Source organism: Saccharomycodes ludwigii, chromosome III, assembly GCF_020623625.1.
Source record: "Saccharomycodes ludwigii strain NBRC 1722 chromosome III, whole genome shotgun sequence".
In the NCBI taxonomy this organism is placed as follows: Eukaryota; Fungi; Ascomycota; class Saccharomycetes; order Saccharomycodales; family Saccharomycodaceae; genus Saccharomycodes; species Saccharomycodes ludwigii.
The window spans coordinates 1,303,318-1,330,631 of record NC_060202.1 but is presented as its reverse complement, the minus strand read 5'-3'; the positions used below and the strand labels follow the sequence as shown (position 1 = coordinate 1,330,631).

At 30.2% G+C, this 27,314-nt stretch overlaps 10 protein-coding genes and 1 non-coding gene across 11 annotated transcripts; 7 read left to right on the top strand and 4 right to left on the bottom strand.

Moving 5' to 3' along the window:
- Window positions 1–878: 878 nt before the first annotated feature.
- SCDLUD_002838 (uncharacterized protein) lies at window positions 879–2,636 on the top strand (the record flags this gene model as incomplete). The annotated part of the gene is made up of 1 exon (XM_046077509.1): window positions 879–2,636. The coding sequence occupies one exon, from the start codon at window positions 879–881 to the stop codon at window positions 2,634–2,636; it is 1,758 nt and encodes a 585-aa protein (XP_045935279.1).
- An 826-nt stretch (window positions 2,637–3,462) lies between these two features.
- Window positions 3,463–5,849, top strand: CUZ1 (Cuz1p; the record flags this gene model as incomplete). Its single annotated transcript, XM_046077508.1, has 2 exons — window positions 3,463–4,249; window positions 4,570–5,849. The coding sequence occupies 2 exons, from the start codon at window positions 3,463–3,465 to the stop codon at window positions 5,847–5,849; spliced, it is 2,067 nt and encodes a 688-aa protein (XP_045935278.1).
- Window positions 5,850–6,004: 155 nt separating this feature from the next.
- Window positions 6,005–6,077, bottom strand: SCDLUD_002836. Its single transcript has one exon. It is a non-coding gene; the product is annotated as a tRNA-Ala (tRNA).
- A 1,050-nt stretch (window positions 6,078–7,127) lies between these two features.
- Window positions 7,128–9,566, top strand: MKT1 (Mkt1p; the record flags this gene model as incomplete). Its single annotated transcript, XM_046077507.1, has 1 exon — window positions 7,128–9,566. One exon carries the CDS (start codon window positions 7,128–7,130, stop codon window positions 9,564–9,566), a length of 2,439 nt encoding a protein of 812 aa, XP_045935277.1.
- Window positions 9,567–10,199: 633 nt separating this feature from the next.
- Window positions 10,200–11,783, top strand: CCT2 (chaperonin-containing T-complex subunit CCT2; the record flags this gene model as incomplete). Its single annotated transcript, XM_046077506.1, has 1 exon — window positions 10,200–11,783. The coding sequence occupies one exon, from the start codon at window positions 10,200–10,202 to the stop codon at window positions 11,781–11,783; it is 1,584 nt and encodes a 527-aa protein (XP_045935276.1).
- Window positions 11,784–12,024: 241 nt separating this feature from the next.
- Window positions 12,025–13,260, bottom strand: END3 (End3p; the record flags this gene model as incomplete). The annotated part of the gene is made up of 1 exon (XM_046077505.1): window positions 12,025–13,260. The coding sequence occupies one exon, from the start codon at window positions 13,258–13,260 to the stop codon at window positions 12,025–12,027; it is 1,236 nt and encodes a 411-aa protein (XP_045935275.1).
- Window positions 13,261–15,006: 1,746 nt separating this feature from the next.
- On the top strand, window positions 15,007–18,123 carry AXL2 (Axl2p; the record flags this gene model as incomplete). The annotated part of the gene is made up of 1 exon (XM_046077504.1): window positions 15,007–18,123. The coding sequence occupies one exon, from the start codon at window positions 15,007–15,009 to the stop codon at window positions 18,121–18,123; it is 3,117 nt and encodes a 1,038-aa protein (XP_045935274.1).
- Window positions 18,124–18,623: 500 nt separating this feature from the next.
- Window positions 18,624–20,240, bottom strand: SCDLUD_002831 (uncharacterized protein; the record flags this gene model as incomplete). Its single annotated transcript, XM_046077503.1, has 1 exon — window positions 18,624–20,240. One exon carries the CDS (start codon window positions 20,238–20,240, stop codon window positions 18,624–18,626), a length of 1,617 nt encoding a protein of 538 aa, XP_045935273.1.
- Window positions 20,241–21,311: 1,071 nt separating this feature from the next.
- On the top strand, window positions 21,312–23,108 carry SAL1 (Ca(2+)-binding ATP:ADP antiporter SAL1; the record flags this gene model as incomplete). Its single annotated transcript, XM_046077502.1, has 1 exon — window positions 21,312–23,108. One exon carries the CDS (start codon window positions 21,312–21,314, stop codon window positions 23,106–23,108), a length of 1,797 nt encoding a protein of 598 aa, XP_045935272.1.
- A 352-nt stretch (window positions 23,109–23,460) lies between these two features.
- Window positions 23,461–24,186, bottom strand: REV7 (Rev7p; the record flags this gene model as incomplete). The annotated part of the gene is made up of 1 exon (XM_046077501.1): window positions 23,461–24,186. One exon carries the CDS (start codon window positions 24,184–24,186, stop codon window positions 23,461–23,463), a length of 726 nt encoding a protein of 241 aa, XP_045935271.1.
- A 278-nt stretch (window positions 24,187–24,464) lies between these two features.
- Window positions 24,465–27,197, top strand: PMS1 (ATP-binding mismatch repair protein; the record flags this gene model as incomplete). The annotated part of the gene is made up of 1 exon (XM_046077500.1): window positions 24,465–27,197. One exon carries the CDS (start codon window positions 24,465–24,467, stop codon window positions 27,195–27,197), a length of 2,733 nt encoding a protein of 910 aa, XP_045935270.1.
- Between the last annotated feature and the right edge of the window lie 117 nt (window positions 27,198–27,314).

Here is a 27,314-nt window from a genome sequence, read left to right as displayed (position 1 = left end):
AAGAGCATTTTGTACCAACAATTGGTTGTGTTAATACCTTATACTGAAATTCGAAACCCACCCCTTCCACTCCCACCAATATGGATAATAGTAACGAATGTTTGGGAATTATCACAAAAAAAGGAATGAAATTTTATTAAATAACATATGGATTGATAAATATCTATTTTCATTTTCACGTTATAATTTAACACTATAAATATTTATTATTTATTATCGTTATAATTAACTACTTCTAATATTGCCAATTATAATAATTTCAACGCGATTAATTTACTACTTTATATCTTTTTAATGTTGCAAAAAAAAATTAAAAAAAAAAAAAAAAAAAAGGATAAGGATAGTGAAGAATATAAAGTGTTTACATGGAATATAAGTTTTGTTGATAAGAAGTCATAAAAGTAATAAGTAAAAAAGTTATCATAAGGTCGAAAGCATATCAAAATAAAATATCCAATTCAAAATATTCTTTTAAATTTGATTCGAAAGTAGCATTAGTAATAAATTTCAATTAAAAAAAAAAAAAAAAAAAAAAAAAATGATAATAATAATCTTTTAATACTTTGATACATTGTAAATGATTAGGAAACCGCAAACATTTGTCTAAAAATTTGACAAGTGTATAAATATATATGTATATGCTAAGATTTCATGAAAAATTAGCAAAGGAAATAAAGTTAAATTATCATAATTCATCTTTTATGTCTTAATTTTTTTCCTTTTTATCTTCACAGTCAACTGTTCGAATTAACTTGGCATATATTTTGTTTTAATTAAAAAAAAAAAAAAAAAAAAAAAAAAAAGAAAAACAAAAAGAAAAAGAAAAAGTTAATAATACCACTTGGCAACTAAAGTGTTGATTTATGCTAAAAAAAAAAATGAATGGAAAAGTTTATCCCAGTGAAGATCCAGGAAAATATAAAAGCTTTATCCCGTTGATTGATGCTTATAATGAGGCCAAATTAAAGCAAATTAAAGAGTATGATCCGGAATTTTATGCAAAATGTGTTGAAATTATACCAACCGCTGAAGAGTTAGATGCGTCACCTATTTCTTTTATGAAATATAACAAAAAATTATTAAGTCCAATGGATTTTGAAATTGTCACCAATTACTCGATGCAAGAACTAGTCGCTAAACAAATTTCAAAAGAGTTGACCGCTTTAAGTATTATCAATGCCTATATTAAATCCGCAATTATTTCCCATTTAATCACCAACTGCGCAATGCAATTTTTAATTCCTGAGGCATTAGCAAAGGCCAATTATTTGGACAAATTTTTGTCGAAAAATAATGGGGAAGTTATTGGTCCTTTGCATGGAGTACCAATTTCTATTAAAGAGCACATGAATTATGCTGGGAAACAAACATGTGGTTCATACGTTGGATGCTTAGATAATATTCCTCGGGAAAGTGCAATTAATATTAAAATTTTGGACAAGCTGGGCGCAAATTTCCACATTAGAACTTCCCAACCTCAGTCGTTGATGTGGTTAGATACTGCAAACAATATTATTGGCAGAACTAGGAACCCATTAAGCACTAGAATGAGCCCAGGCGGATCATCTGGAGGCGAAGGTGCCTGTGTCGCCTCTCATGGTAGCTGTATTGGGTTTGGTGGCGATATCGGTGGTAGTATTAGGGTGCCGGCTGCTTTTACCAATTTATTTGGTTTTAGACCAACAACTAGAATTTTTAGTTCCCTGAATAATTTAGGTGGTGGTAAGGGTCAAGAAACTATTATTGTTTCACAAGGTCCATTAGCTAGAAGTATTGAAGAAATCGATTTTTTCATGGAGAGTTTCGTTAATAAAGGTATTCCCTCTAATTATGATCCATCTTGTCTACCACTGCCTTGGAGAACCCCAGTTGAGTTGCCAAAGAAAATAAAAATTGGTTGTTTATTTGATGACAATTTGGTAACTCCCTTCCCAGCCATTTCCAGGGGTATGAAACTGGTTGTGGAAAAATTAGCTGAGAATTTTGAGCTTGTTGATTTAAAGAACTATTGGTATTCTGAAAGTGAAATGGAAAGTATTTATACCAACGCCATTGCATGTTTTACTAGTGATGGTAATCAAACGCAGTATGATATGTTTGAAAAGAGCGGTGAGCCTATTTTACCTTTAACAAGCCATTATTTCCAGTTTGGCGACAATGCTGGTAAGCCCTTAAGTGTGTATGATGTTAGAATGCTAGCATATGAAAGGGATAACTTAAGATTGGATCTATATAAAAAATTCTTTGGCCGAGTAGAAGATGGCAGTTTGGGGTTAGATTTTATCTTGGCACCAAGCTATGTTGGTCCATCCGAAACACCAGGGAACTCTTTGTATTGGGGATATACTGCTCTTTGGAACTATGTTGATTTTCCGAGCTGTGTATTCCCCACTGGTCTTTTCCATGAAACAACTACCGATGTTTTACCCTTCTCAAATGGAGGGCCTAAATTAAAAAACAATCAATATGAAAAAATGGTTTGGTATGGCCATAACGAAGATAAAATTAATTACGATCCAAAAAATTATGTTGGTGGTCCAATTGCTTTGCAACTAATTTCAAGAAGATTTGCAGACGAAGAAGTACTTGAAGGTGTCAAAAAAATTGTTGATATTCTAAATATTCCAAGAAGTTGAATAGTAGAATGGTGAAAATAATAAGACTAAGCAGTTTTTTATATGAAATTATAGTTATGTAGATACAGAAGTGTGTTCTTTTTTTTTTTTTTAATTTATTTATTTTAGAGTAACCAAAAATTGATTTTATGCAAAAAAAAATTAACTAGTAAAGTGAAAATATATAGCAACTTGAAATAAACATCGTTTTTTTCGAAATCTCCGAAGGACAAAGTCCACAAAAAAAAAGATTTATTTTCCCAGCAGCAATTATTATTTCTGGATTATTCTAGAAGTTTTTAGTATCCACTTCCACACACACTTTTATTTTATTTTTTTTTTACTAAAGAGAAAATAACACAATAACCCACTCATTGATTGTTTTAATGATTTCAGTCGAGGTCTTAAATGCCAACGTAATGTACAATTCAGTAATGACCTTTACTAAGTAAATTTTTTTCGATTATTTTACATACCAATAACATAATAATGACAATAAAATTGTGACTTGTGAAGCTAGGTGATGCATTGATAGTTGAAAGTGGCAAATACAACTTCAACTCTTTCACCTTTGGTGATACTATTTTTTCTATAAAAAGTGATCAATATAAAACCAAGCGGAATAAAAGATAAAACACTGTACAGACTTTTTTTTTTTTTTTTTTTTTTTTACTTTTTTTTTTTACTTTCTTTTTTTCTATTTTTGCCTTCCTCATTTCGATAAACTTATTATTATAAATGCAGATATTCATTTGATGTTATTTGGATAAAATACATTGAAACTTAAATCAACAGAAAGATAGGTGTTAAAACTCAATATTTAAAACAAAAATACGCGAGAAAAAAAATGTCAACTAAGGAAATATCTATGCTAGATGTCGGGAAGCATTGTAATTTTTGCAGACAACTAGATTTTTTACCATTTTACTGTTCTTCTTGTAAGGGTACATTTTGCAAAGAACATAGAACAAAGGAACTGCATCATTGTTCTTCATTAAAGGAGGAATTAGAGAGTAAAAGAAAGAATGAACACCAAACAGCCGTTCACAAAAACATCAAAATTGGGAATGAGGAATATTTCAAAAAGTTATTACCGGAACCAGGATACATAAGAGTTCAACAAGAACAGAATCAAAAGCTAGAAAAAAATAGAAATTATATAAAGTCTCAACTTTTAAATTCAAATAAAAAATCTGCATTATACAAACTAAAGAAATTTTTTGAGAAAAACTCAAAAAAACACAACGGCAGAAGACAAAAGCAAACAACAGGGGCAAATAAGTTATTAATAATAAATAAAATGAAAAAAACTGCCAAAGGTGATAAAAAAATCCCGGAAAATAATCGAATATATTGTTGGTGTTATGCAATTGATGATTTTAAGGTACCTGAAAAACAGGAGTTTTATATAAATAAAATATGGCCAGTCGGGAGGGTTTTGGATTATTTAGCTGTCCAATTAGATATGAAAAATATTAATAATGACGCTGATGTTTCTTTAAAAGATAAATTATTTTTGTACAAAGGCGACAATGAAGATTCAGCACAGTTATTAAACACTTCAGATCGTGTTAATAATAAAATTTTTAATGGCGATACTCTATACGTAGTGAGAGGTGAAGAAACTTTCAAATGACTTTTTTTTTTTTTTTTTTTTTTTTTTTTTTTTTTTTTTTTTTTTTTTTTTTTTTTTTTTGAATAAATATATTATATTATTAATTATGTTTGTAATTTTTTAATTATTTTAATAATATCTTTACATTATGTATATATTTCATTGGGTTTTTATTGTTGAATAGTTTTATATTTCAAATTTTTTTTTTTTTTTTTTTTTTTTTTCCCTTTTAATTTTTGTTTTTATTTTTATTTTTTTTTTTTTTTTTGGTGTTTAAAAATTTGCCATCAATTAACAACTAATTACACTCACAATCACGCTTAATCATTTAAATTTAAGATCAAAGATTCAACACAAACAAAGATCCAAACACACACATATACTTGCGAACAAAAATGCCCTTAAATATAATCGGTACTATTGCATTTGAAGGCACTGACAAGATACCATATTTTCAACAAATGAAAACTGCCTTTCCCTATTTGCTAGGCGTAGGCTTGGCCAAATATTTTTTTATTGGATCCAAAAATATTTGGGAACGTAATTTACATGGGAAAGTTTACATTTTAACAGGTGCTACATCTATGGGGATGGGTACAAATGTAGCGACTGAATTGGCATCTAGAGGTGCTCAGTTGATTTTATTAACTAGAAGAATTGACGAATGGAGTGAAGAATTTTTGGAAGATTTAAGAAAACGTACTGACAACGAACTAATTTATTGGGAACAATGTGATATGAGTAATTTATATTCTGTCAGGAAATTTGCCACAAAATGGTTGGACAATTCTCCACCAAGGAGATTAGATGGTATTATATTAATGCATGGCGATGCAGAACCATGGTTTAATTCTAAAACAAGGAAATCTAGTGTAGATGGATTAGAAATTCAAATTTCCACCAATTTTGCCGGTAGTTTCCATTTGCTAGATATTTTACAGCCTGCTTTCAGATCGCAACCACCAGATAGAGAAGTGCGTATCATTGTCACCACATGTCTTTTGCAATCGCTTGGTGAAGTCAATGTTGATGATCCATTATGGTCGAATCAGAAATTTGATGGCAGCTTAAAATATTTAAGTGCTTCTAGAATCCAATTAAGTTTATGTTGCTTAGAATTACAAAGAAGATTAAATTTAAATAAAAAGGAAGACACAGGCCAGGTCACAGTTTCTTTAGTTAACCCTGGCATTATGAGATCTTACTCCTTGAGAAGAATAATAAGCAATGGATCAATACTATTACTTATATTATTATATTGCATTATTCTTTATCCATTTTTATGGATTTTTACTAAAAGTGGGTATCGCGGTTCGCAATCTATTCTTCATGCGCTGATGACTCCAGAATTAGAAAGCATCAACTTAAAAAGGAGTACTATGAATAAAAATAAAGACAAGGAGAATTTAGTAGTTGAATCCGGATTTATTTCAGATTGCAAGTTTCGCAAATTTGCTAGAAAAGAGTTTCAGGATGAGGAATTACAAAAAAAGTTGTATGATAAGACTAAACATGATATATTTGAATTAGAAAAGGTTTTAGCTGTTAGGAGAAATAGAGAGAAAAAGAATGATGACACAACTAAAAAAAAAACAAAATCTAAAAATAAAAAAGACTGATATATATATATATATGTAGAATAACAGTAACAGTAGTTTTTAAGTACTGACTTATGCTTTTTGCTTCATTGGAGATAAAAAAGTTCTATTTACTTAGCTATTTTGAAAATAAGTATAGTAATATAAAAAAATTAATTGTTATTTTCCAAATTTACTGGACGAGACCGGAGTCGAACCGATGACCTCTCCCATGCTAAGGGAGCGCGCTACCAACTACGCCACACGCCCAATTATTGTTGAGTTTCTTAAGCGTAGTTCATTATTAGTCGTATTAATGAGGAGTTTGGATTACGGTAATTAATTCTTTGTTCCATTTAGATCTTTACATATAATAAAGATTATTTAAAACTATAAATTAATCATGAAGAATATCTTTCTGGATCTTTTCCCCTTGCATACTTTTCCTAATTGTTTTTAATTTTGCTCCTATGTTTTTTTTTTTTTTTTTTTTTTTTTTATTTCATTGCTGAATCCACTTATTCGTGGGTGTAATATATTACTGATTGTATTTATGGATGTTAGTTATAATATAAATTTACATGCACGTTTCATATTATGACATGAGATTGAAGAACTATATATGTAATATATATTTATTTTAAGCGCTCAGCTGACTGTTGCTTGCATTGTCTTTTTTTGTATATTTTTGAAAAATAATTTGCAGAAACTTTATTTTTGTTATTAAAAAAAGGTACTAATAAATATTTTCTTGTAAGTTAGTGTTCGGGTAACATTAGATGTATTTATTTTTATACGAAATAAATTAAAAAAAAAACAAACTATTACATACACTTTTTTTTTTTTTGAAAAATTAATATTTCGGCTGTGGTTGTGATAATTATAATTAGAAAAAAAAATAAAACTTTCCAATATTTATTTTTTATTAGATTATTTTTTTTTTTTTTTTTTTGTCTTTCCTATTAACAATTTCCCTTTTAGCCTCAAATATATATCAAATCTAAACAATTCAATCTCTGAAAGAAAATAACAACAAGGAAAAATTAAAATAAAAATAAAAAAAAAAACAAAAAACAAAAAAAAAAAAAAAGAGCCAAAGAAACTCTGTTTATTTTACAAGAGTATACCATTTATTCATATATTTGTCTTTTTTCCCGTTCCCGTTTCCTTTTCAATTTATTTGACATATATATATATACTTTTTTTACAGAAAGAAAGAAAAAGAAAAAGAAGCATTTTCTTTGCAGTTTGTGTGCGTTATTGTTTACTTTCGTAACATTAAAACAACTAGCCACAATATAAGCAAGATAGTAATTAACAATGCCTATTAGATCGCTTGAATCATATTTGTTTGAAAGAGGATTGGTTGGTTGCTGCCCAATTGAATCTATTAAAAATGCAAGACTAGGTATTGATGTCGATCATTATATGTCTCGCTTATTAACTCCCAAAAGGGAGCAATACTTAGATGCTATTGGTGGATCACCAACCACCTTAACTATGTTTTTGGAGAGTGATTTACAAATTTTTAGGGAGTTGAATATTACGCCTGTTTTTGTTTTTAACGGGTTCGAAACTTTTAATCAAATGGAGCATAATCAAAAGGAAAATGAAAAACTTGCCAAAGCCGGTCGTTCCACTATATTTCCATCCAGGAATAACATTACTAATACTACCAACAACAATGGCAATGACACCAGTACTCGTATCAATTCTCCATACAATTCTGCGTCTTCTTCCATCAATTCATTGGTGGATACATCATCTAAAGAATTGAGTTTAATTCAAAGAAATCGAGCTTGGTCTAATTGGAATACTATTTTGGAAAATAGCGAATCCACCTACATTGATCAACCCTTATTTCCTAATGAGCCTTTTAGATTTGGCATCAATCCTATTGATACGAGAATATTTAAGGCTAATTTGATTAGATATTTTATTGAGCATAACATTCAATACCAGGTTGCTCCCTTTGTTTCTTGGTTTCAATTGGCATATCTTTTACAAAATGATTATATTGACGCAATTTATGGTTCCACCGATTTGTTATTATTAAGCAATATTGACAGATTTATTTTAGGTATGGAGTTTCCTAGTAAGGAAATGAGATTTGTCGATAGAATTCGTATATTTAATGAGTTTCAAGTATCACAAGAAGAGTTTGTAGATATTGCAATGACATGTGGTAACCCATTGCAACCGGAAGTCTTGCCTCCATTGCAAATATATCCAATAACCCAAGTTTTTGAAGTTGGGTTAAACATGGTTTTAGCCAATGGTACCGATTTTTATTACTACTTATTAAGCAATGAGCCCAGAAGTGTTTCCAAATATGAAAAGGGTGTTTCCTCTTTAAGAAATATGCCTGTTTTATTCGAAAATGGTAGAGTTTCTATCTTTACACCTAATGCTGAGGATAAATCGAAAATCCCAAATAATGCTCACGAGTTTATTTCTCAAAGATTGCCACACGAGTATTATTTTTACTATTCTTTAGGGTTGATTACTAGCGGTAAGTTGTTAGATGCTATTTGCAGTGGGGTTTACAAAGAAGATATTCCGTTAGGATCGATGTTTATACCATCGTATCGCACGTTGGTAGACAAATCTATAGATGACTTTAAAAGTAAAGAATTAAACTTATTAACTGCTCCAATTAATAGATATTACCAAATCAAAGCAATTAAACATCTAGACTGGTTTGGCCCGAAAGAGACTAATATTTCTCATAAAATGAGTCCGTCCGTTTTTGAAAGAATGAATCATATATTGGTGAAAACAGATAAGGACGAACCGTTCACCGTGGCAAATTTTATTAAACTATTCGATGATAAAAATGCCGATTGGGAATCTAAATTTTTTGTTGCTGACGTTATTTTTCCAAACAACATTGAACTTGGAAAAAAATTGAGAACTCCCTATGATTTGTTATCGACCGTTTTATTAAGATTTTTAATTTTATTGGGGTTTTTTGACGTGGATTATAGCAAGAAAACTTTAAAAGCAACTAAATACGGAGAAATTTTCTTGAACTTTAACTCTTTGGGGATTGAAGATGGTTCTGAATTTTTGGTTTTACTAATGTTCATGAAATACAGTAGCATAAGCTTGAATGATTCCTTAGCTGCTACTGAGAATGCTAGCAGTAACGATGCCATTTCCTACAACAGTTCTTTATCTAAATTTACCCTAGACAGCTATCCAATTGAATCTAGGTACATTACAATAATTTCCCGCTTGATGTTATTATTTTCGTTCCCATCCAAACCTTTTAATTATCATGGACCTATAGATCGTTCTTTATTATGTTTTAGAGATTATTTCCAATTTGTTCAATTGAATATGTCTGAAATGTTTGATTCAGTATGCGTTTCATGTTTATGTAGTGGCGAATTCGATAGGTTAAGCTTGAAAAATAATAGCGAGTGGGTTCACAAGATTGTAGCACAAATGTTATTCAAATTGCCTATACCAAACACTTTAATGGCTATGATGTGGGAGTTTTATTTGCAAAAATGTTTACATAATGGTTCAATAGGCTCTGAAGCAGAAAAAATGGTTTCTGACTGTTTTCATGCCAATAAATTGATTAATGGTGATATCAAACAAGAAGTTTTTAAAAAGGGATTTAAAATTATTAGTCAATTTTCAAGTTTAATTAAAGAATGTAATAGAGTTGGAATTACTAATGAAAGAGATTACGAGATCTACAAAAATGCAGTGTTGTTTGCCCAAAGTACATTTGAAGTAAAAGATTAAATATGTATTAACATGTTTAATATATAAACACATAATAAAAAAATAGTAAAAAAAAATAGGGAAAAAAAAAAAAAAAAAAAGAAAACTCATATATATCTATAAAAACCAAAGATAAATAATGAAATATATATATATATATGTAAAAAAAAAAAAAAAATTAAAAAGGCAATAAGCAAAATAAAACTTTTTTAAAATATGATTTTAAGGTCATTAATACTGATAAACTTTACGAATATAAGAACGGTTCCAATTTGTTTCGTTATGGTTAAACTCGTTTTCAATTTGATTTTTACTGGAAAAAAAGCTTTTTTTTTTTTGACACTTTGAGAAAAAGATCAAAGCTGCATGTTGTTGGATTTCGTAGCAAGTGACTTTATTATAAATATATATATATATATATATATTTTTTGAGTGAAAAAATATCTACAAAATTTTTCTTTTTTTTTTTTTTTTTTTTTTTTTTGCTTTTTCATAAAATGGATGGCAAAAAAAAAAAAAAGAAAGAAAGCGCCAATAAACCCACTAGTTTTAGTTCCACTTCTACTAATAACAAAGAACACCCGATTTATACCAAGGTTTCCCAGTTCTCACAAAACTAAAGTAGTACAGACAAAATACATATATTATCTTATCATGAGTATTAACATTTTTGGCGATCAAGTTACTGAAGAAAGGGCTGAAAATGCTCGTATGAGTTCATTTGTTGGTGCAATTGCTGTTGGTGATTTAGTTAAAACCACTTTAGGTCCCAAAGGTATGGATAAACTATTGCAAAGTGCTTCAACTGGTAATGCTATTGTTACTAATGACGGGGCAACCATTTTGAAATCTATACCATTGGACAATCCCGCAGCAAAAGTTTTAGTTAATATTAGTAAAGTCCAAGACGACGAAGTTGGTGATGGTACCACTAGTGTTACCGTGTTATGTGCAGAGTTATTAAGAGAAGCTGAGAAATTAATCGAACAGAACAAAATACATCCACAAACTATCGTTGACGGTTATAGAATTGGTAGCAAAGTTGCCTTGGAAGCTTTAGAAAAGGTTGCTGTTGATAATTCAAAAGATGCAATTAAGTTTAAAAACGATTTACTGCACATTGCCAAAACCACATTATCGTCCAAGATTTTGTCTCAGGATAAGGACCAGTTTGCGAATATGGCTGTTGATGCAATTTTAAGGTTAAAGGGTTCGACTAATTTGGAACATATTCAAGTTTTAAAAATTATAGGTGGAAAATTGAGTGATTCATTTTTAGATGAAGGTTTTATTTTGCCCAAGGTTTTTGGTAATAACCAACCTAAGAGGGTAGAAAATGCCAAAATTTTAATTGCTAATACGTCTCTAGATACAGATAAAGTTAAAATTTTTGGTACTAAATTTAAAGTTGATTCTACCTCAAAATTGGCTGATTTAGAGAAGGCTGAGCGTGAAAAGATGAAGAACAAGATTGCCAAAATTGCTAAGTTTGGCATCAACACTTTTATTAACAGACAATTAATTTATGACTATCCAGAGCAATTATTCACCGACTTACACATTAATTCCATCGAACATGCTGATTTTGAAGGTGTTGAACGATTAGCCTTGGTTACTGGTGGTGAGGTTGTTTCCACGTTTGACAACCCGGAAAAATGTAAATTGGGTGAATGTAAATTAATCGAAGAAATTGTTATTGGTGAAAAAAATTTAATTAAATTCAGTGGTTGCAAAGCCGGTCAAGCTTGTACTATTGTTTTAAGGGGTGCTACTGAGCAAGTTTTGGAAGAAGCTGAGAGATCTCTACACGATGCATTAAGTGTTTTATCTCAAACAACAAAAGAAACAAGAACTGTTTTAGGTGGTGGCTGTTCGGAGATGATAATGTCTAAGGCTGTTGAAACTGCTGCCCAAAACTGCGAGGGCAAAAAATCCTTGGCTGTTGAATCTTTTGCACGCGCTTTAAGACAATTACCTACTATTTTGGCTGATAATGCTGGCTATGATAGTAGTGAATTAGTTACTAAATTGAGATCCTCCATTTACAATGGTATGTTAACCTGTGGATTGGATTTAACGAATGGTACTGTTGCTGATATGAGGGAATTAGGAATAATTGAAAGTTATAAATTGAAAAATGCTGTCGTTAGTTCAGCAAGCGAAGCAGCTGAAGTTTTACTAAGGGTCGACAATATTATTCGTGCTAAGCCTAGAACAGCAGATAGACAAAGAATGTAGTTCCACATATCTGATCCTTATATCTATATCTATTATATATACATCGTTTGTAGAGTAATAACATATTAAACATTTTCATTAATATTATTCTTTTATTGTGAAAAATGATATTACATGATGAATTTTTAGTTTTTTTTTTATTTTTTTTAAAAAAAGGAAAAAAAAAAAAAAAAAGAAGAAAAAAGGAAAAGATTTTAAACTAATAGATAATATATATTGTATAAGGTAAAAACATATTTGCTCAACATTTTTGAATTTCTTGTTTTAAAGATTGTAATGCTGCTCTTTGAGATTTTAAATAGTTTTCCAAGGAGGCGACCTGATCTTCAATACTATCCAAATCATCCTTAGTACTAGCGATTTTAGAAGAGGACATACCACCAACATCGAGAAACTGTTTTTTTTTAAAGTTTAATAATTCTTGAAACTGTGACTTAACAATGGAGATATGATCTTTGTTTGGATCAAAAGTATTACTATCCATAATTCGATCGTATTCTTGATCCAATTGTGCCAATTTTCTTTTCAATTTTACTATACCCCAAGTACCTGTAATATTTTCATCGTCATCATCATCATCGTGATTAACAGCAGTATTGTATTTTTTTTCATGGTTGTCATTATTATTGCCCTTGTTAGTATCATCATAGGTTTCTACACTTTTCCTAATATTGGCCTGGGAAGAGGATAAATTATTGTTTATTTGTTGCTTTAAAAAAGTTTCTCTTAGAGCAGTTGGTACAGAGCTTGGAATATTACAACCTATGTCATTTTTTTGTTTTAAAATATGGATAAAATATAAAGCAGGATCTTTGTCAATAGAAGGGTAATTATTTGGATTAACCAACTTCCAAACTTGTTCCATATCCGAGTCATTAATATTTGGTAAAATGGATTTAATCGATGCGCAAATAGCACTGAAAGTTACCGTCCCATCTGTAGATAAAACACATTCCGAATGTAAAGCTTCATACAAATCTTTGTCTGAAGGCGAAATGTACCAATCTAAATCTGGAGATTTGACATTGACAGGAACAGCACTGCTGCTAGTCTCAACAACACTATTGGTAGTAGGATCAGCTTGTATTATATTACCAGAATTAGTATCTGGTCCACTCTTGGTTGGCGTAGAGCTAGTTGATTCGGTTAATTGTTGTTTTTCTAATTTTTTCTGTTTAATTAACTTAACTTTACTTCCGGGAACTAGCCAATCAGGCAGCTCTTGAGGAACACGATCAATATTTTTATTGACCATATCGAAAACTAATCTCATACATATGACAAATTCTTCAAAATCTAGGTTATCATCATCATCAATATCGGCCAACGACCATATTTGAGAAGTTATAGACGTATCCAATTTAGAGTTATACAATACTGGTCTAACTTGATCATAACTCAATTTTTTATCAACAGGTTTTAAACCTGAAAATATTTGCCAGTATTTTTTGATTTCAAATTGTTCCAATTTAGGCATGATATGAAGAGCACTAATGTATAAATTTTCTTTTTCTGAAACTCCTTCTTCCAGGTGATGTTATCACTATTTGACTATAGATATACAAACATTCAGAAAAAGCAAAAAAAAAAAGAAAAAAAGAAAAAAAGCGTGTAGCAGGAGTAAAATTACGATAAATTGAATTTGTTGTCTAAAAAAAAAAAAAAAAAAAAAAAAGTTATAGGGTTTCGACCATCAGTTTTATTATATTATATTTTTTTTGTTTTTCTCTTTACGTTTTATTATCACCAACAAAAGAAAGAAAGAAAGAAAGGGAAAAAAAAGGGGAAAACCGAGTATGTGTAAAGACCGAAAGTAAAGAGAAGGGGGTAATATTTGAGTGACGTATATATAATTACAAAATTAAAAGATTGTTAAGCAAATGTAGTAATTAACCACATTTTTCTTTTTTTTTGTCATGGCAACTTAATTAGGTGGTAATTTGATATGATTAGTTAAGTAGAAAAAAGAAAAAAAAAAACAAAAAAAAAGATCGTAGTTACTCAGATAAATAGACTTACTATGGAAAATATTTTCAAGATATTTTAATGATAATAAATAAACAATAAAGGAATGGCATCAACGATTAAAGGTCAATATTAAAAAGAATTATAGGTAATAATCTACAATTTACAATATCTTTTTATAAGAACTTAATTATTATTTATTATTTTTGATTTGATTTGATTTGATTTGATTTAATTTGGCTCATTTTTTTGCCCAAGTCTCATTGAATAAAAATCAGAAAACTTTCTACATGTCTTAACTAAGTTAATTTGCTGAACTTCTAATTATATAATTACTTGCATTGTAAGCGGCTAGTTTTATTTTTTTTTACTGCTACAACAAAAAAAAAAAATGGATGTTGCGAGTTTACTAAATATAGAAATGAAAATTTAGTCGATTACTGAAAGACATATCAATAAACTGCTTTTTCGTGTAGCTGAATTAAATTTAGTAATATATTTCCTAAATACTACTTTTTACTTTTTTTTTTTTCGTGTATAAAGCTGAATTTGTAACATATTGTACTGTTTTAGATCCGGTAATATATAACACGTACTATTATAATCACGATGCTAGTTTTTTTTTTTTTTTTTTTTTTTTTACCTTGTTTACATTTTCGTGGTATATTTCCTAAAATGGAAATATAATTAATTTTTACATTTTGAACAGAAAAAATGACATACACATATGATATATAGAAGTATATATATGTAACAATTAATTATAATAAGGTCCAAATGAAAAGATATTTTACTAATATTTATCTTTTGTACCTTTTAGGAAATAACGCTTTCCAATTACCAATAATAATCGTAATTTTCATTCTACTATCTATTTATGAATGCACTATCATTCTTACAACTTGTATTCTAATGTCTTTTTATCTTTAATTAATCTTCAATTTCCCTCTTAACCTTCTAATTACTTTTTGTCTCTTCTCCTTTTTCTTTTTTTTTCTTTTTTCTTAGGCAGTATATCTTCATTTTGTTTTGTTTTGTTTTGTTTTGTTTTTTATCGAGCCAGATATTGCAATTACTACAAGCTTTAAAACACCAGACTACTCAAATTATTGACAGAATACGCTCCTTTTGCTCATATATCAACACACACACATATATATATTTATAAAAAAAAAAAAAAAAAAAAAAAAAGAGAAATAGAAAAATAGAAAAATAGAAAATAGTTGATTACGTGAACACCCAATAAAGGTCAAATACAATGAGGTTTCAAGGTACTACCCCAATGGTAGTGACTACAATGTATTTTTTATCATTGCTTTCTCTAATAAAGCAAGTCGTAGCATATCCATATGAAGCGTTTCCAATTTCATCTCAAATACCACCAGTATGCCGTGTAGGGCAATATTTCAGTTTTAATATGTCAAGCAGTACTTATGCATCTTCCTCTGGCAATGATACAACAATTGAATACCAAGCATTTGACTTACCATCTTGGTTAACTTTTGACTCCAGTAATCAAAATTTTTATGGTACACCAACTAAGAATGATTTCCATGGTCAGTCTGATAATGACAATTATTATTTTTCCTTTATATTAGAGGGTACTGATCAAACTGATGGGAATTCACTTAATGAAACTTACCAATTCGTTATGACTACCCGTGCAGGTATCTCCATATCCGAGGACTTCAATCTTTTAAGCTATTTGAAGAATTATGGTAGTACAAACGGTGTAGATGGTTTAATTTTAAAACCGTATGAAACGTTTAATATAACTTTTGAATCGGGGATTTTTACAACAGGCCAGAGTACTCAAATTTTAGAATATTATGCTAGAAGTGGAGAGAATAATGCCCCACTGCCCAGTTGGATTTCTTTTGATTCAAGCGATTTGGAAATAGGTGGTGTTACACCAAACCCAGGTTCGGAAATTGCCCCAGAAGTCTATTATCCATTAACTTTAATTGCTACAGATGTTCCCGGGTATTCTGCCACGCAACTAGATTTCGAAATTATTATTGGTGCCCATCAGTTGACTACTTCAATTCAAAATGACCTGATCATTAATGTTACCTCATCTCCATTCGAATATTCTGTTCCAATGGATGAAGTTTATTTGGATGGCGACGTAATCAAGAGCTCTGATATTGGGTCAGTTTCATTAAGTGATGGAGCCCCTAGTTGGATTTCTTTAGATTCAGATGGAAACGGTACTTATGGTATAAAGGGCTCCGTTCCATCCGACTACGACCAAACACAAACAAATTTTACGCTAACTATTACAGATATATATGGAGATGCAGTTTATTTAAATTTTGTTGTGGAAACAACACATAAGATATTTGCTATTAACTCATTGGCCAATGTAAATGCCACTAGAGGTGAATGGTTTCAATATAATTTGTTATCTTCAATGTTTACTGATTTTGACAATACTCAAATTACCATTGGAAAGAATTCAAGTGAGGGTAATTGGTTAGGATATCTAGCTAGTAATATGACCATTTCTGGGACTGTTCCCGAATCATTTACTGTAGTTGGACTACAAATTTATGGTACTGAAGATGGGATTACTGATTCATTGAACTTGACTATTATAGGTATGGATCCAAAACATACATCTAGTAGCAGTAGCAGCACACATAGCAGTACACATAGCAGTACACATAGCAGTACACATAGCAGTACACATAGCAGTACACATAGCAGCACACATAGCAGTAGTAGTACACATAGTATTCGAACTTCTTCTCATAACTCTACACATTATTCTAGCCATACAACTTCGTCTCATAATGCAACATCTTCGCACAATATAACGTCTTCCAGTTATGCAACATCTACTTTCTACAACTCAACTACATTCAAAAATACAAGTTCAGTCTTCAAACCCACAAGCACATCATTTTTTTCCTCAAGCAGTAGTAGTATAATTATTATCACAACAAGCCAGACAATAAGCAGCAGCAGCAGCAGCAGCAGCAGCAGTAGTAGTAGTAGTAGTACTGCTGTACCTTTATTTACCAAGATCAGTAAGCAAGATAGTGATAAAAAACGTACTACTGCAATTGCATGCGGTGTCATCATTCCCATAGTCGTATTACTCATTCTATTTTTCATCTTATTTTCCTGGTGGAGAAGAAGAAAAAATAATGATAAAGATAAGGATGAAATCCAAGCTGAAGACAGGTTGAGGTTTGACGATGAAGACAATAACGAGAAACCAGGCGCATTATTTGCTACTGCTACAAACAAGAACAATACTGCTAATAACCAACAAGCTTTGGATTCTCCAGTTATAGTTCCAGGTGGTACTACTCGTAATGGCAGCAATCATACATCTTCTTCGTACTCCTCTTCTAATTCTACGACTCCTGATATGGAAGAAAAGAATATTGTTGATAATAATGACCCTATGAATGCAAATGCCACTTATTTGAATACTATTCCAGTTGATGATAACAATGAAGGACAAAGGAACATTTCATCTATTTCTTCACCAAATACCCAGGAAAATTTTGCCAATTTTATCAATAACCTTGACGACGATGATGACGATGACGATGAAGATATACACAATGCAATTCGTTCAGATTTCTTTAGTCCAGTTAAGTCATCATCTAGATCAAGCAGTATGAATAACATTAGAGCATCCTCGGTTTATTATAATGCACATCCAGGATTGAAAGATTCATGGAGATATGTTCCTGAAAATAGAAATTCTGTTATATCATCTTTGTCATCGGTCTATAAACCAAAGACACCATCTTTTAAAAGGGAGAGTTATGCTTCGCTGAATACTATTGGTACCAATGTATTTTTAGACTCTGAAATCAAGGATGATGCTAAGTCTAATGATAACACTGCTTCATTGTTGAATAAAGATCCAAAAAGTTCTGTTTTCATACCGAAATCCTCATCCCATCAAAGTTTGAGTAAATCGCCAGAAACCACACCAATTAAAGAAGAAAGCTTCGATGATATGGAAAGCTCAACGCATTACACTCCTGTTATAAGTAGGAGTGGATCTAGGTATAATTGGGTTTTAGTCAATAGCGACACTGATAACAGCTTAAAATCACAAATAATAAATAATAATGATAGCAATCCCAATGATAACAATATGAGTACTATAATAGAAAATAGTATTGATGAAAGCCATAACCCTAATACCGAGTCTACTGTCCTTCCAAATACTTTGAATGATAGTAATGTTGATAATATTGTTACTGAGCAGGTCAATAATAATGATAATAATAGTAATAATAGAAAAAGTAAGTTGGTGAAAAAATTTAATGACATCAGTGAAAATGTTGAGGTAGGTAATGTGGCCGATATTAAAGGTCAAGATTTACATTTAGAATCATCTGATTGAAACTTATGACAGTACAGTACAATTAATTTTATACCAATTTTTATTTTTCATTTATTCTGTCCCTCTCGTGCTTTTTTTTTTTTTTTTTTTTTTTCATTGTGAATTATTCCCATTTTCATTTTAGTTAATATTTTTGGTTATTTGGAAACGATTTATTCTTTAGGTTTTGCTTGTTCGAAAAGTGTTGACGATGTGACAAAAGTGTTTTTTCTTTTTTTGCCACATTTCAACCATAATCCATTGTTCATTATGCTTCCTTTTTTCTTTTTCTTTTTTTTTTCCACTAGTTTAATATCATATAATAAGTAATTTTTTTTTCCATTTTTTATTTTAATACCTTTAAGAGACACTTCATAATATATTATTAATTCACCACCTCCTTCAGTATAACGGATTAAAGACAAACGTCAAGATTATTCATATATATATATTTTTTTTTTACAAAATAAAGAAATAAATAAGGGAATAGGAAAAAAAAAAAAAAAACACTTAATCTTACCTCACAACTTAGATACACGTTTAACAGCGGCAGCGTAATTAGCAGTCTCAATAGCACGTCTTCTAGCTTCAATATAAGCCATCATTTCAGAATAAGTTTCTGGAACAACAGTAGCATACCCAGGATCATTTTCACCATTAATATCTCTTGATGCAAAAAATGAAAAAATAAAAGAGCCAGATTTGGTTTGTTTTTCACTAGCCAACTCTTGCACAGCAGTATCAACTTTAATTTGAATGATAGTACCAGGCTTAGAAAGGAAATCTTTTTTGTTGGTGCTTATAAAGTTGACTGGATGTGGTTCAAAATGATAAATATCATTAACGTCTAATTTTTGAGTGTGAAGTTTATCTTGGTTGATTTCATGCAAATGTTCAGTGTAAACAACCGTTGCATCCATATGCAAAATAGTACCAACAGGGACAGGTGCTCTAAAGGTTGTTGAGTCTAAAGATATAAATCTTGGGAAGCCATGAGAAAATGCAGATGCAACACAATAAGCCAACTCAAAAGTTTGTCTCATCAAATAGCCACCAAAAATCATATAAGAGTGTCTATTTCTATATTGTGGTTGCATAAACATTGTACTTTTCAAGTTAGTGTTTTTCATAAACATGACATTTTTGGGTTTTTCCCGTTTGCTCAAAGTTAACAATTTTTGACTACACTGCCACATGTTATGCATGATACCACTTTCTTCCTCAGTAGGTGGATAATTATTCAAATTTTCATTTTTGGCTCTTAGTTTTTTGGCGGCGTTGTGTGATTCCGCTCTTTTAAAATCTCTCCACTCCTTTTCGGTTAATGGTAGTAGTTTGTTAATGGGCATTGATTTGTGGGTTTCTGGGTTTCTAGCAACAAAAGTAAAGGATGCAGTTAAAAAAGTGTCCTCATCTTTTAAGCTTTCTTCCGTGATTTCAGATGGTAGATCACCCTTTATCGAAGTGGCCCTAATAGCAATTTCCATAGAAGATCTACCAGTCCAAACCACTGAACCACTTAAAACAACGTTATAATCAGCTATATAATCCATTGGTTTTAACATATATATACGATCTACACTGGCCGTAACAATAATAGGTTCAGCAGGCGAGGTGTGCCTGTAAGCAATTCTTCCTGCTAAAGCGTCTAAATCTTGGAACACTTGACCCATTCTAATGCGACCAACAGCATTAACATAGAAATCTGCAATTAACGGATCATCCCTAAAGGGCAAAGTCAAATAAGTAAATGAGTCCTTTCTTGTCTTATCGACAATTTCGTTGGTACCCTGAATGTTATTGTAAATATAGGAATCAATAATTTTACCCTGAGCCAATTGTTTTTTCCGTTCAGCCAAAGCGTTTAACCAAGTTGCTTTGAATGCTCTTTTGGGGTCCTTTGGAGTGTATAATTGCTGCATCAATCTTTTTGAATCGTACCTGTCTGCCAAAGTGGTAGAAGCAGCATCCGGCTGAGTTGATGCATCATTTGAGCCACTTTCATTGGATGTAGTACTACTAGATGCTTTATTAACAGTGTTCATTTTGATACTTGTTGTGTGATATAGCGAAGCTTTGCTTATAGGTGTAGTGGAAGCACCAGCAGATAAAAGGAATCTTCTGGATATGTTTAGCATTATATTTGTCTTGATTATGGGTTCTTTGAATGGTTTAGTTTAAATTAAGTATATGTAATTTAAGTGTAGAGGTGAATGAAAATCAAAAAAAAGGGGCGGAAGATGTTAAAAAAGAATTGTCTCAGAGCGAACTTTTTTTTGTTTTTTTGTTTTTTGTTTAATTTTTAATAAAGCGAAAGGCTTTAAGTAATTAAACAGATGTACTAAGAAAGACAATTTAAAAATTAATATTATAAAACAGAAAAAAAAAAAAAATGATATAAAAATCATGTTGATAAGGATACCAATTTTTTTGTTTTTTTTTTTTTTTAAATGATAGTGTTGTTTTACCATGGTGATTTCTAAAGTTCTTCTTAGATTTAAAATATCTGAACAATGCAAGTCAAGAGATACTTTCCCATCCAATCAGATTTACTCGCTTTTTTTATTTTTTTTTTTTCCCTTTCTAAATGAGAGATATGAAATTGAGAAGTGAAAAGAAAAGACAAGTTTGAGATAGACTTATTAAGTATAGGCATTATATTACTGTATGTAATTAAGATAAATAAACTGATTATTAAAAAAGTGATAAAAAGGCTCAAAAAACTCTTAAATTTAACACTTTTCTTAAATAATGTGAATAACCAAAGGTCACATCCGCGTAATAATAACCACAAAATAAAAATAAAAAAAAAGAAAAGAAATATTATTACCATTTTTTCTTTTTCTTTTTCTTTTTGATATTGTTCGAGCACAAACGAAAACAAAGCAAATATTTTGGGTATTATTTATTATTTACTATTTTTTTCCTTTTTCCTTTCTTTCTTTCTTTTTTTTTTTTTTTTTTTTATCCAATCCTTCTTTAGATGATCAAAAACTGTAAAAAATAAAAAATTGTTTCAATAGGACATAATTTATATCAACAAGTCAAATTAATATCTTAGATGAAATATTTGTTCACTTACATAATTGTTTAATTGGTATTCTACCTACGTCAAATTCAACAATATATATATATATATATATATATATATATATATAAACAAAACAAAGCAAAGCAAAAAAAAAAAAAAAAAAAAAAACATTAATAATATGGCTGATAATTTTAATAATGTCGATCCATCTACAGAAACCATTAAGCAAAAAGATGAACGCTTTAAGGGATTATACAATTCAATTGATGTAAATAAAACAGGCAAAGTAGATTTAAAAACATTAAAAAAAGCATTCCAATTCTCGAATCATCCATTTAAAGATAATGATGACGCTATAACAACTATCTTTAATAACATAGATATCAATCATGATCATATTATAGATTACCATGATTTTGTTCGATATGTCTTGAAAGCGGAGCAAGAAATCAAAAATGGATTTGATAAAATTGATAAAGATAAAGATGGAAAAGTAAATTCAGAAGAAATTATGAAATATCTAGCTGAAAAAGAGCAGTCATTGGGAAATGATACCATAGATTTGTCTGCTAATAGTGGAAAACTTCAAATGTCGGACAAAGATACAAATACAAACATGCCAGAAAACCACAATAATCTTCAAAGTAAAAAAAATAATTTCAAAAATTTTATTTCATGGGCTTTTAAAAGTACAAAGCAACAACAACAGGATATACTACAGCATAACCATCACCAAAAATCGGAACAACAGGAACAACAAGAACAACAACAGCAACAGAGTCTTAAAACCGATAATAATAACAATAGCAGTAATACTAAAATAACAGATAGTTTACCCAATACCATAACTTACAATCAATGGAGAAATTTTTTAATTTTTATGCCCAGAAAACAAGGCTCTCGATTACACACAGCTTATAGTTATTATTCCTTTTATTTATTTAATGAAGATGTGGATCTATCCAGTGAAGGTGATATGACGCTTATTAACGATTTTATCAAGGGTGGTGGGTTCTTCATAGCCGGCGGATTATCAGGTGTTATTTCCAGAACATGTACCGCCCCATTCGATCGTATTAAAGTTTTTCTTATTGCAAGAACAGATTTATCTTCCACACTATTAAACTCTAAAAGTGCTTTAGCAGCCCACGCAAAGCATCCAACTTCCGATTTATCTAAAATACAGTCGCCTCTAGTTAAAGCTATCAAGACTATTTATAGACAAGGTGGCTTAAAATCATTTTACGTCGGTAATGGACTAAACGTCATAAAAGTTTTCCCTGAAAGTGCTATTAAATTTGGTTCTTTTGAACTAACTAAGAAAATGATGGCTACTTTAGAAGGTGCCAACAATCTTGATGAATTGTCTAAATTTTCAACTTATTTAGCTGGTGGGATGGCTGGTGTTATGGCCCAATTCAGTGTTTACCCAATTGATACTTTGAAGTATAGAATGCAATGTGCACCATTAGATAACAAGTTAAAGGGAAACAAACTGTTAATAACCACCGCTAAGGAAATGTATAATAATGGTGGAGGATTGAGGATTTTTTACAGAGGTGTTGGTGTGGGTGTTATGGGGATTTTCCCATATGCTGCTTTGGATTTAGGCACCTTTACTGCATTAAAAAAATGGTTTATTCAAAGGGAAGCTTTAAAACGACATGTTCCAGTGGAAGATGTGACTTTAAGTAATTTTATAGTATTACCTATGGGTGCATTCAGTGGAACTGTGGGGGCCACTTTAGTTTACCCCATTAATTTATTAAGAACCAGATTGCAAGCCCAAGGTACTTTTGCTCATCCTTACACATATAATGGCTTTTTCGATGTTTTCCGTAAAACTGTAGCACGCGAAGGGTACCAAGGTTTATTTAAGGGATTAGTGCCCAATATAGCTAAAGTTTGTCCTGCTGTTTCCATTAGTTATTTATGTTATGAGAATTTGAAGAAAATATTGAAGCTAGAACAATAATAGTTTATTTTAGTCCATTATTTTTATTTTATTTTTTTTTTTTTTACAAGCTAAAAATCATAATATAAACCATTTTTAATATTTTCAAATTAAAGTCATGCTTTGTGCTGTAACTATTATCGTCATTACCATGTTAATATCAATGAAAAAAAAAAAAAAAAAAAAAGAAAAATTTTTTTATTATTTATTTATTTATTTTCATAAAATAAAAATAAATGTATTGGGTCATATATTCTAGAATTGATCTTCAAATACAATTTTATTTGAAATTCTAATATCAAGTCAACTAACTACTTTTCATAACAGTAGTAATAATAACTATATGTTCATAATGTACACATTTCACACTTGCTTATTTTAAACTCTCAAAAAGATGATAAATAACTTTGTTTTCGCCTATTACACAACATCCCAGAGATTTTTTACAATTCTGAACAGGAATATTATTTTCGTTGTCTTGAAAAATAAAATTTTCTTCAATATTGTTATTAACATGAAATAATTCGTGTTTTCTTCTTAGGGCCCAATTGAACTTTACATCTCTACCAGGATCCAAGCCCAACATTTGATCAAGACACTCAATAAACACTTTAAATTTCACTTGTCCGTCTTTAAATCCATATGGTAGATTTTTGATAAAGTTTGTAAAGTTGTTTAAACTACTTCTAAACTCTTGAAATATCATTTCTTTTCCACACGCATCATCATCATTAGGTGAACTGGATAATTTAATATTATCATACTGAAATTCTTGAAAGTCTAAAATATATTTTTCAACAATCACATTGTCATTAGTAATGTGTGTTTTTCCCTTAATCGTTTCGTTATTATTTTCTATTTCAATTATTGCTACCGTTATAGAACTCAAGCTCAGATTAATTAATTTATCATCTACAATATCTGCTATTAATGTTTCTATATAATTAATTAATTTAGGATTTCTATTTATTGGTATTTGTTGAGGTAAGTTGAAAACATTAAAGGTTGTCAACGTAAATGAGGTTAACGGATAAACATTTCTATAATACAGAATAATGTTAATCCAGCATTTTAAATATATGACCAAATAATCTCTCATTTGGAAACCAAAAAAGTATTATTAGTTATTTTTTTATTTTATTTTTGCCAAGGTTTCATTTCATTCACAACAAGTAATTTTTTTTTGTGTGTGTGAGGTACGAAAAAAAAAAAAAAAAAAAAAAAAAAAAATAAAAAACGCGTAATAATATTTTTATCACCTTTTTATATTCCCTCTAAATTTTCAAAACTCAACTATCAAACTTATTCAAAGTATAACAAACTTAACCCTCTCTTAGAACAGCAACAAAAAGCCTCTCCATCGTCTTTTATCCACAAATGTCTATTCAAAAGATTAATAAAGTTGAAGTTCATAGTATAACATCTGGCCAAGTTATTATAGATTTAACATCATGTGTCAAAGAATTACTAGAAAATAGTATAGATTCCGGTGCTACTAAAATAGAAATCACCTTTAAAAATTACGGGCTAGAATCTATAGAGGTTAATGACAATGGTTGTGGAATATCAAAAGATAATTTTCAAAGCCTGTGTTTAAAACATTTCACTTCAAAGATTTCATGTTTCGAGGATCTAAGTAATAACCTATCTACACTCGGTTTCAGAGGCGAGGCACTATCATCATTATGTTGTTTAACTGGTGGAAATCTACAGGTTTTAACTTCATGTGAAACTCCGCCGAAGGGCAATAAATTATTGTACGACACAAATGGCCAATTGATCGATTGTAAAGTAGCCAGCAGAAATAAGGGGACAACAATAACTGTTAGTCATTTATTTAGTAACCTACCAGTCAGAAGAAAAGACTTTGAAAAAAATCATAAAAGAAAATTCACTCATTGTTGTAATATGATTCAAGATCACGCAATTATCCAAGATGGGATCACCATTACAGTTTGGAATATTTCAAGTAATCACAACAGGAAAAACTTAATTTTATCATCAGCCCCTATCAATAAGGGAATACCTAAAAATTTCACCAATATTTTTGGCTCAAATGCTATGAAAGGCTTAGGCGATTGTCAACTAATCTTGGAAATTTCTCCAAAGAAAAGTTTTGTACAGGAATACAGTTTTGAAGGAGGTACAATTGTAGTGAATGGATATATCTCCCAAAATTCATTTGGTTGTGGACGACCTACTAAGGATAGGCAGTTTTTATATTTCAATAAAAGACCGGTAGACTATCCATTAATTGTAAAAATTATAAATGAAGTATACAGATCCTTTAACAATGTTCAATACCCAGCATTTATCTTAGATTTTGAAATAAGTGTGTCTATGCTAGATGTTAACGTTACGCCTGATAAAAGAACTATGTTATTGCACAATGAAAGTGATGTTTTAGAACAATTAAGAGAAGCTCTTGTAGATTATTTTAATAAACAGGAAATGGTTTTACCAACTAATAATCCAGAGAGAATTGCTGCCACTTACGTAAAAAAGGAAGAGCACAATCCTATAAAAGATACTAGCGTTGACGAGTCTGAAAGTTTAATCAAATTTAAAAGAAGAAAAACAGACTCTACAGACTCTGGAAATAACAATACGGAGCCTTCTAAGGTAGAAGCCACTATGGACTCAATTATTTCGCAATATACACCAACAACTTCTAGTTTAAATTACACAACTGAAAAGGTTTCTATATTTGATGTATCATCAAACACAAATAATGAAGAAAAACATGCTGCGGAAGACACTAATGCTACCGATTCAGTAGAATCTGATAAACAAGCAACTGAAGACACCGATGATACCAATTCAGTAGAATCTGATGACCAAATGGGTTTAGAAGATAATAAAGAAACAAAGTCTATTTCAAAACATGAACCACACACAACCAAAAGACCAAATATTAGAAGCTATCAATTAAGACTAGATGCGTTTTCCAAAAGAGTTTCAGGAAATGAGAAAGATGAAGATCACCCTTGTTGTGATAATTCATTAGAAAATGGTACTAGTGTTGGACAAGAAAGTGGGAATACTAAGGAGGAAGATCTTATTATTGAATTAGATGACATCAAAATACATGAGAAACTCAAATTAAACACAAAAAGCAAAGAAAACACAAAATTAGATATCGAGGGACATGAGAACGATGAAGCTGAGGATGCTGATTCATCAAAGATGTCGGTATTAAATGAAAGACAACCATTAGCTTCATCGGGGAAAACAACAAAAAAAAGCAGTGTTACTATTGAAAATACTAATAAAGAAATTATCCCGTACATACCAAGTTTATATTCATACGAATTAGAAATCAATGATATTAAAATCGATGCAATAATTAAAAAGACCGAGGAATTTTTGGATGTGACCAAAGTTAAACATTTGTCATTATTTAATAAGAATGATAAAATTGAGGATAAAGATGAAGGCGAAAATTTTTTAACGTTAACGGTTTCTAAGTCTGATTTTACTAAAATGAAAATTGTGGGACAATTTAACCTAGGCTTCATAATATGTACTAGATATATTCCCGCTAGCAAAAAATACGATTTATTTATAGTTGATCAACATGCATCTGATGAAAAGTATAATTTTGAAATGTTACAGAAATCACATAAATTCAAACATCAATATTTATTACGGCCTCAACCTATGGAATTAAGTTTAATAGATGAGTTAATAGTATTGGATAATATTCCTATTTTTGAGGCTAATGGATTTAAATTACAAGTAGATGATAAGGATGGGGATACTGGTAAAATTAAATTATTGAGTTTACCCACTTCTAAAAGAGTTATGTTTGACTTTTCTGATTTTTATGAATTGATTCATTTAATAAAAGAACAAACTGCCGATTTGAATCATAATAATTGCGATTATGGCATGGTAAGATGTTCTAAAATAAGATCCATGTTTGCTATGAGATCATGTAGAATGAGTATCATGATAGGTAAACCATTAACTACAAGGACCATGCAAAGGGTAGTTCACAATTTGGGTGAACTAGACAAGCCTTGGAATTGTCCACATGGAAGACCAACAATGAGGCATTTGATGGAACTAAAAGACTGGGACTCATTCAACAATGATTATGAATTGTGATATATTGAAAAGGCAAAAAAAACAAAAAAAAACTGAAAAATGTATCCTTTTATTTCTTCTTTTTCTAGAGATTAGACTAATATCCTATATATATTTACATGCTACATACGGTATATA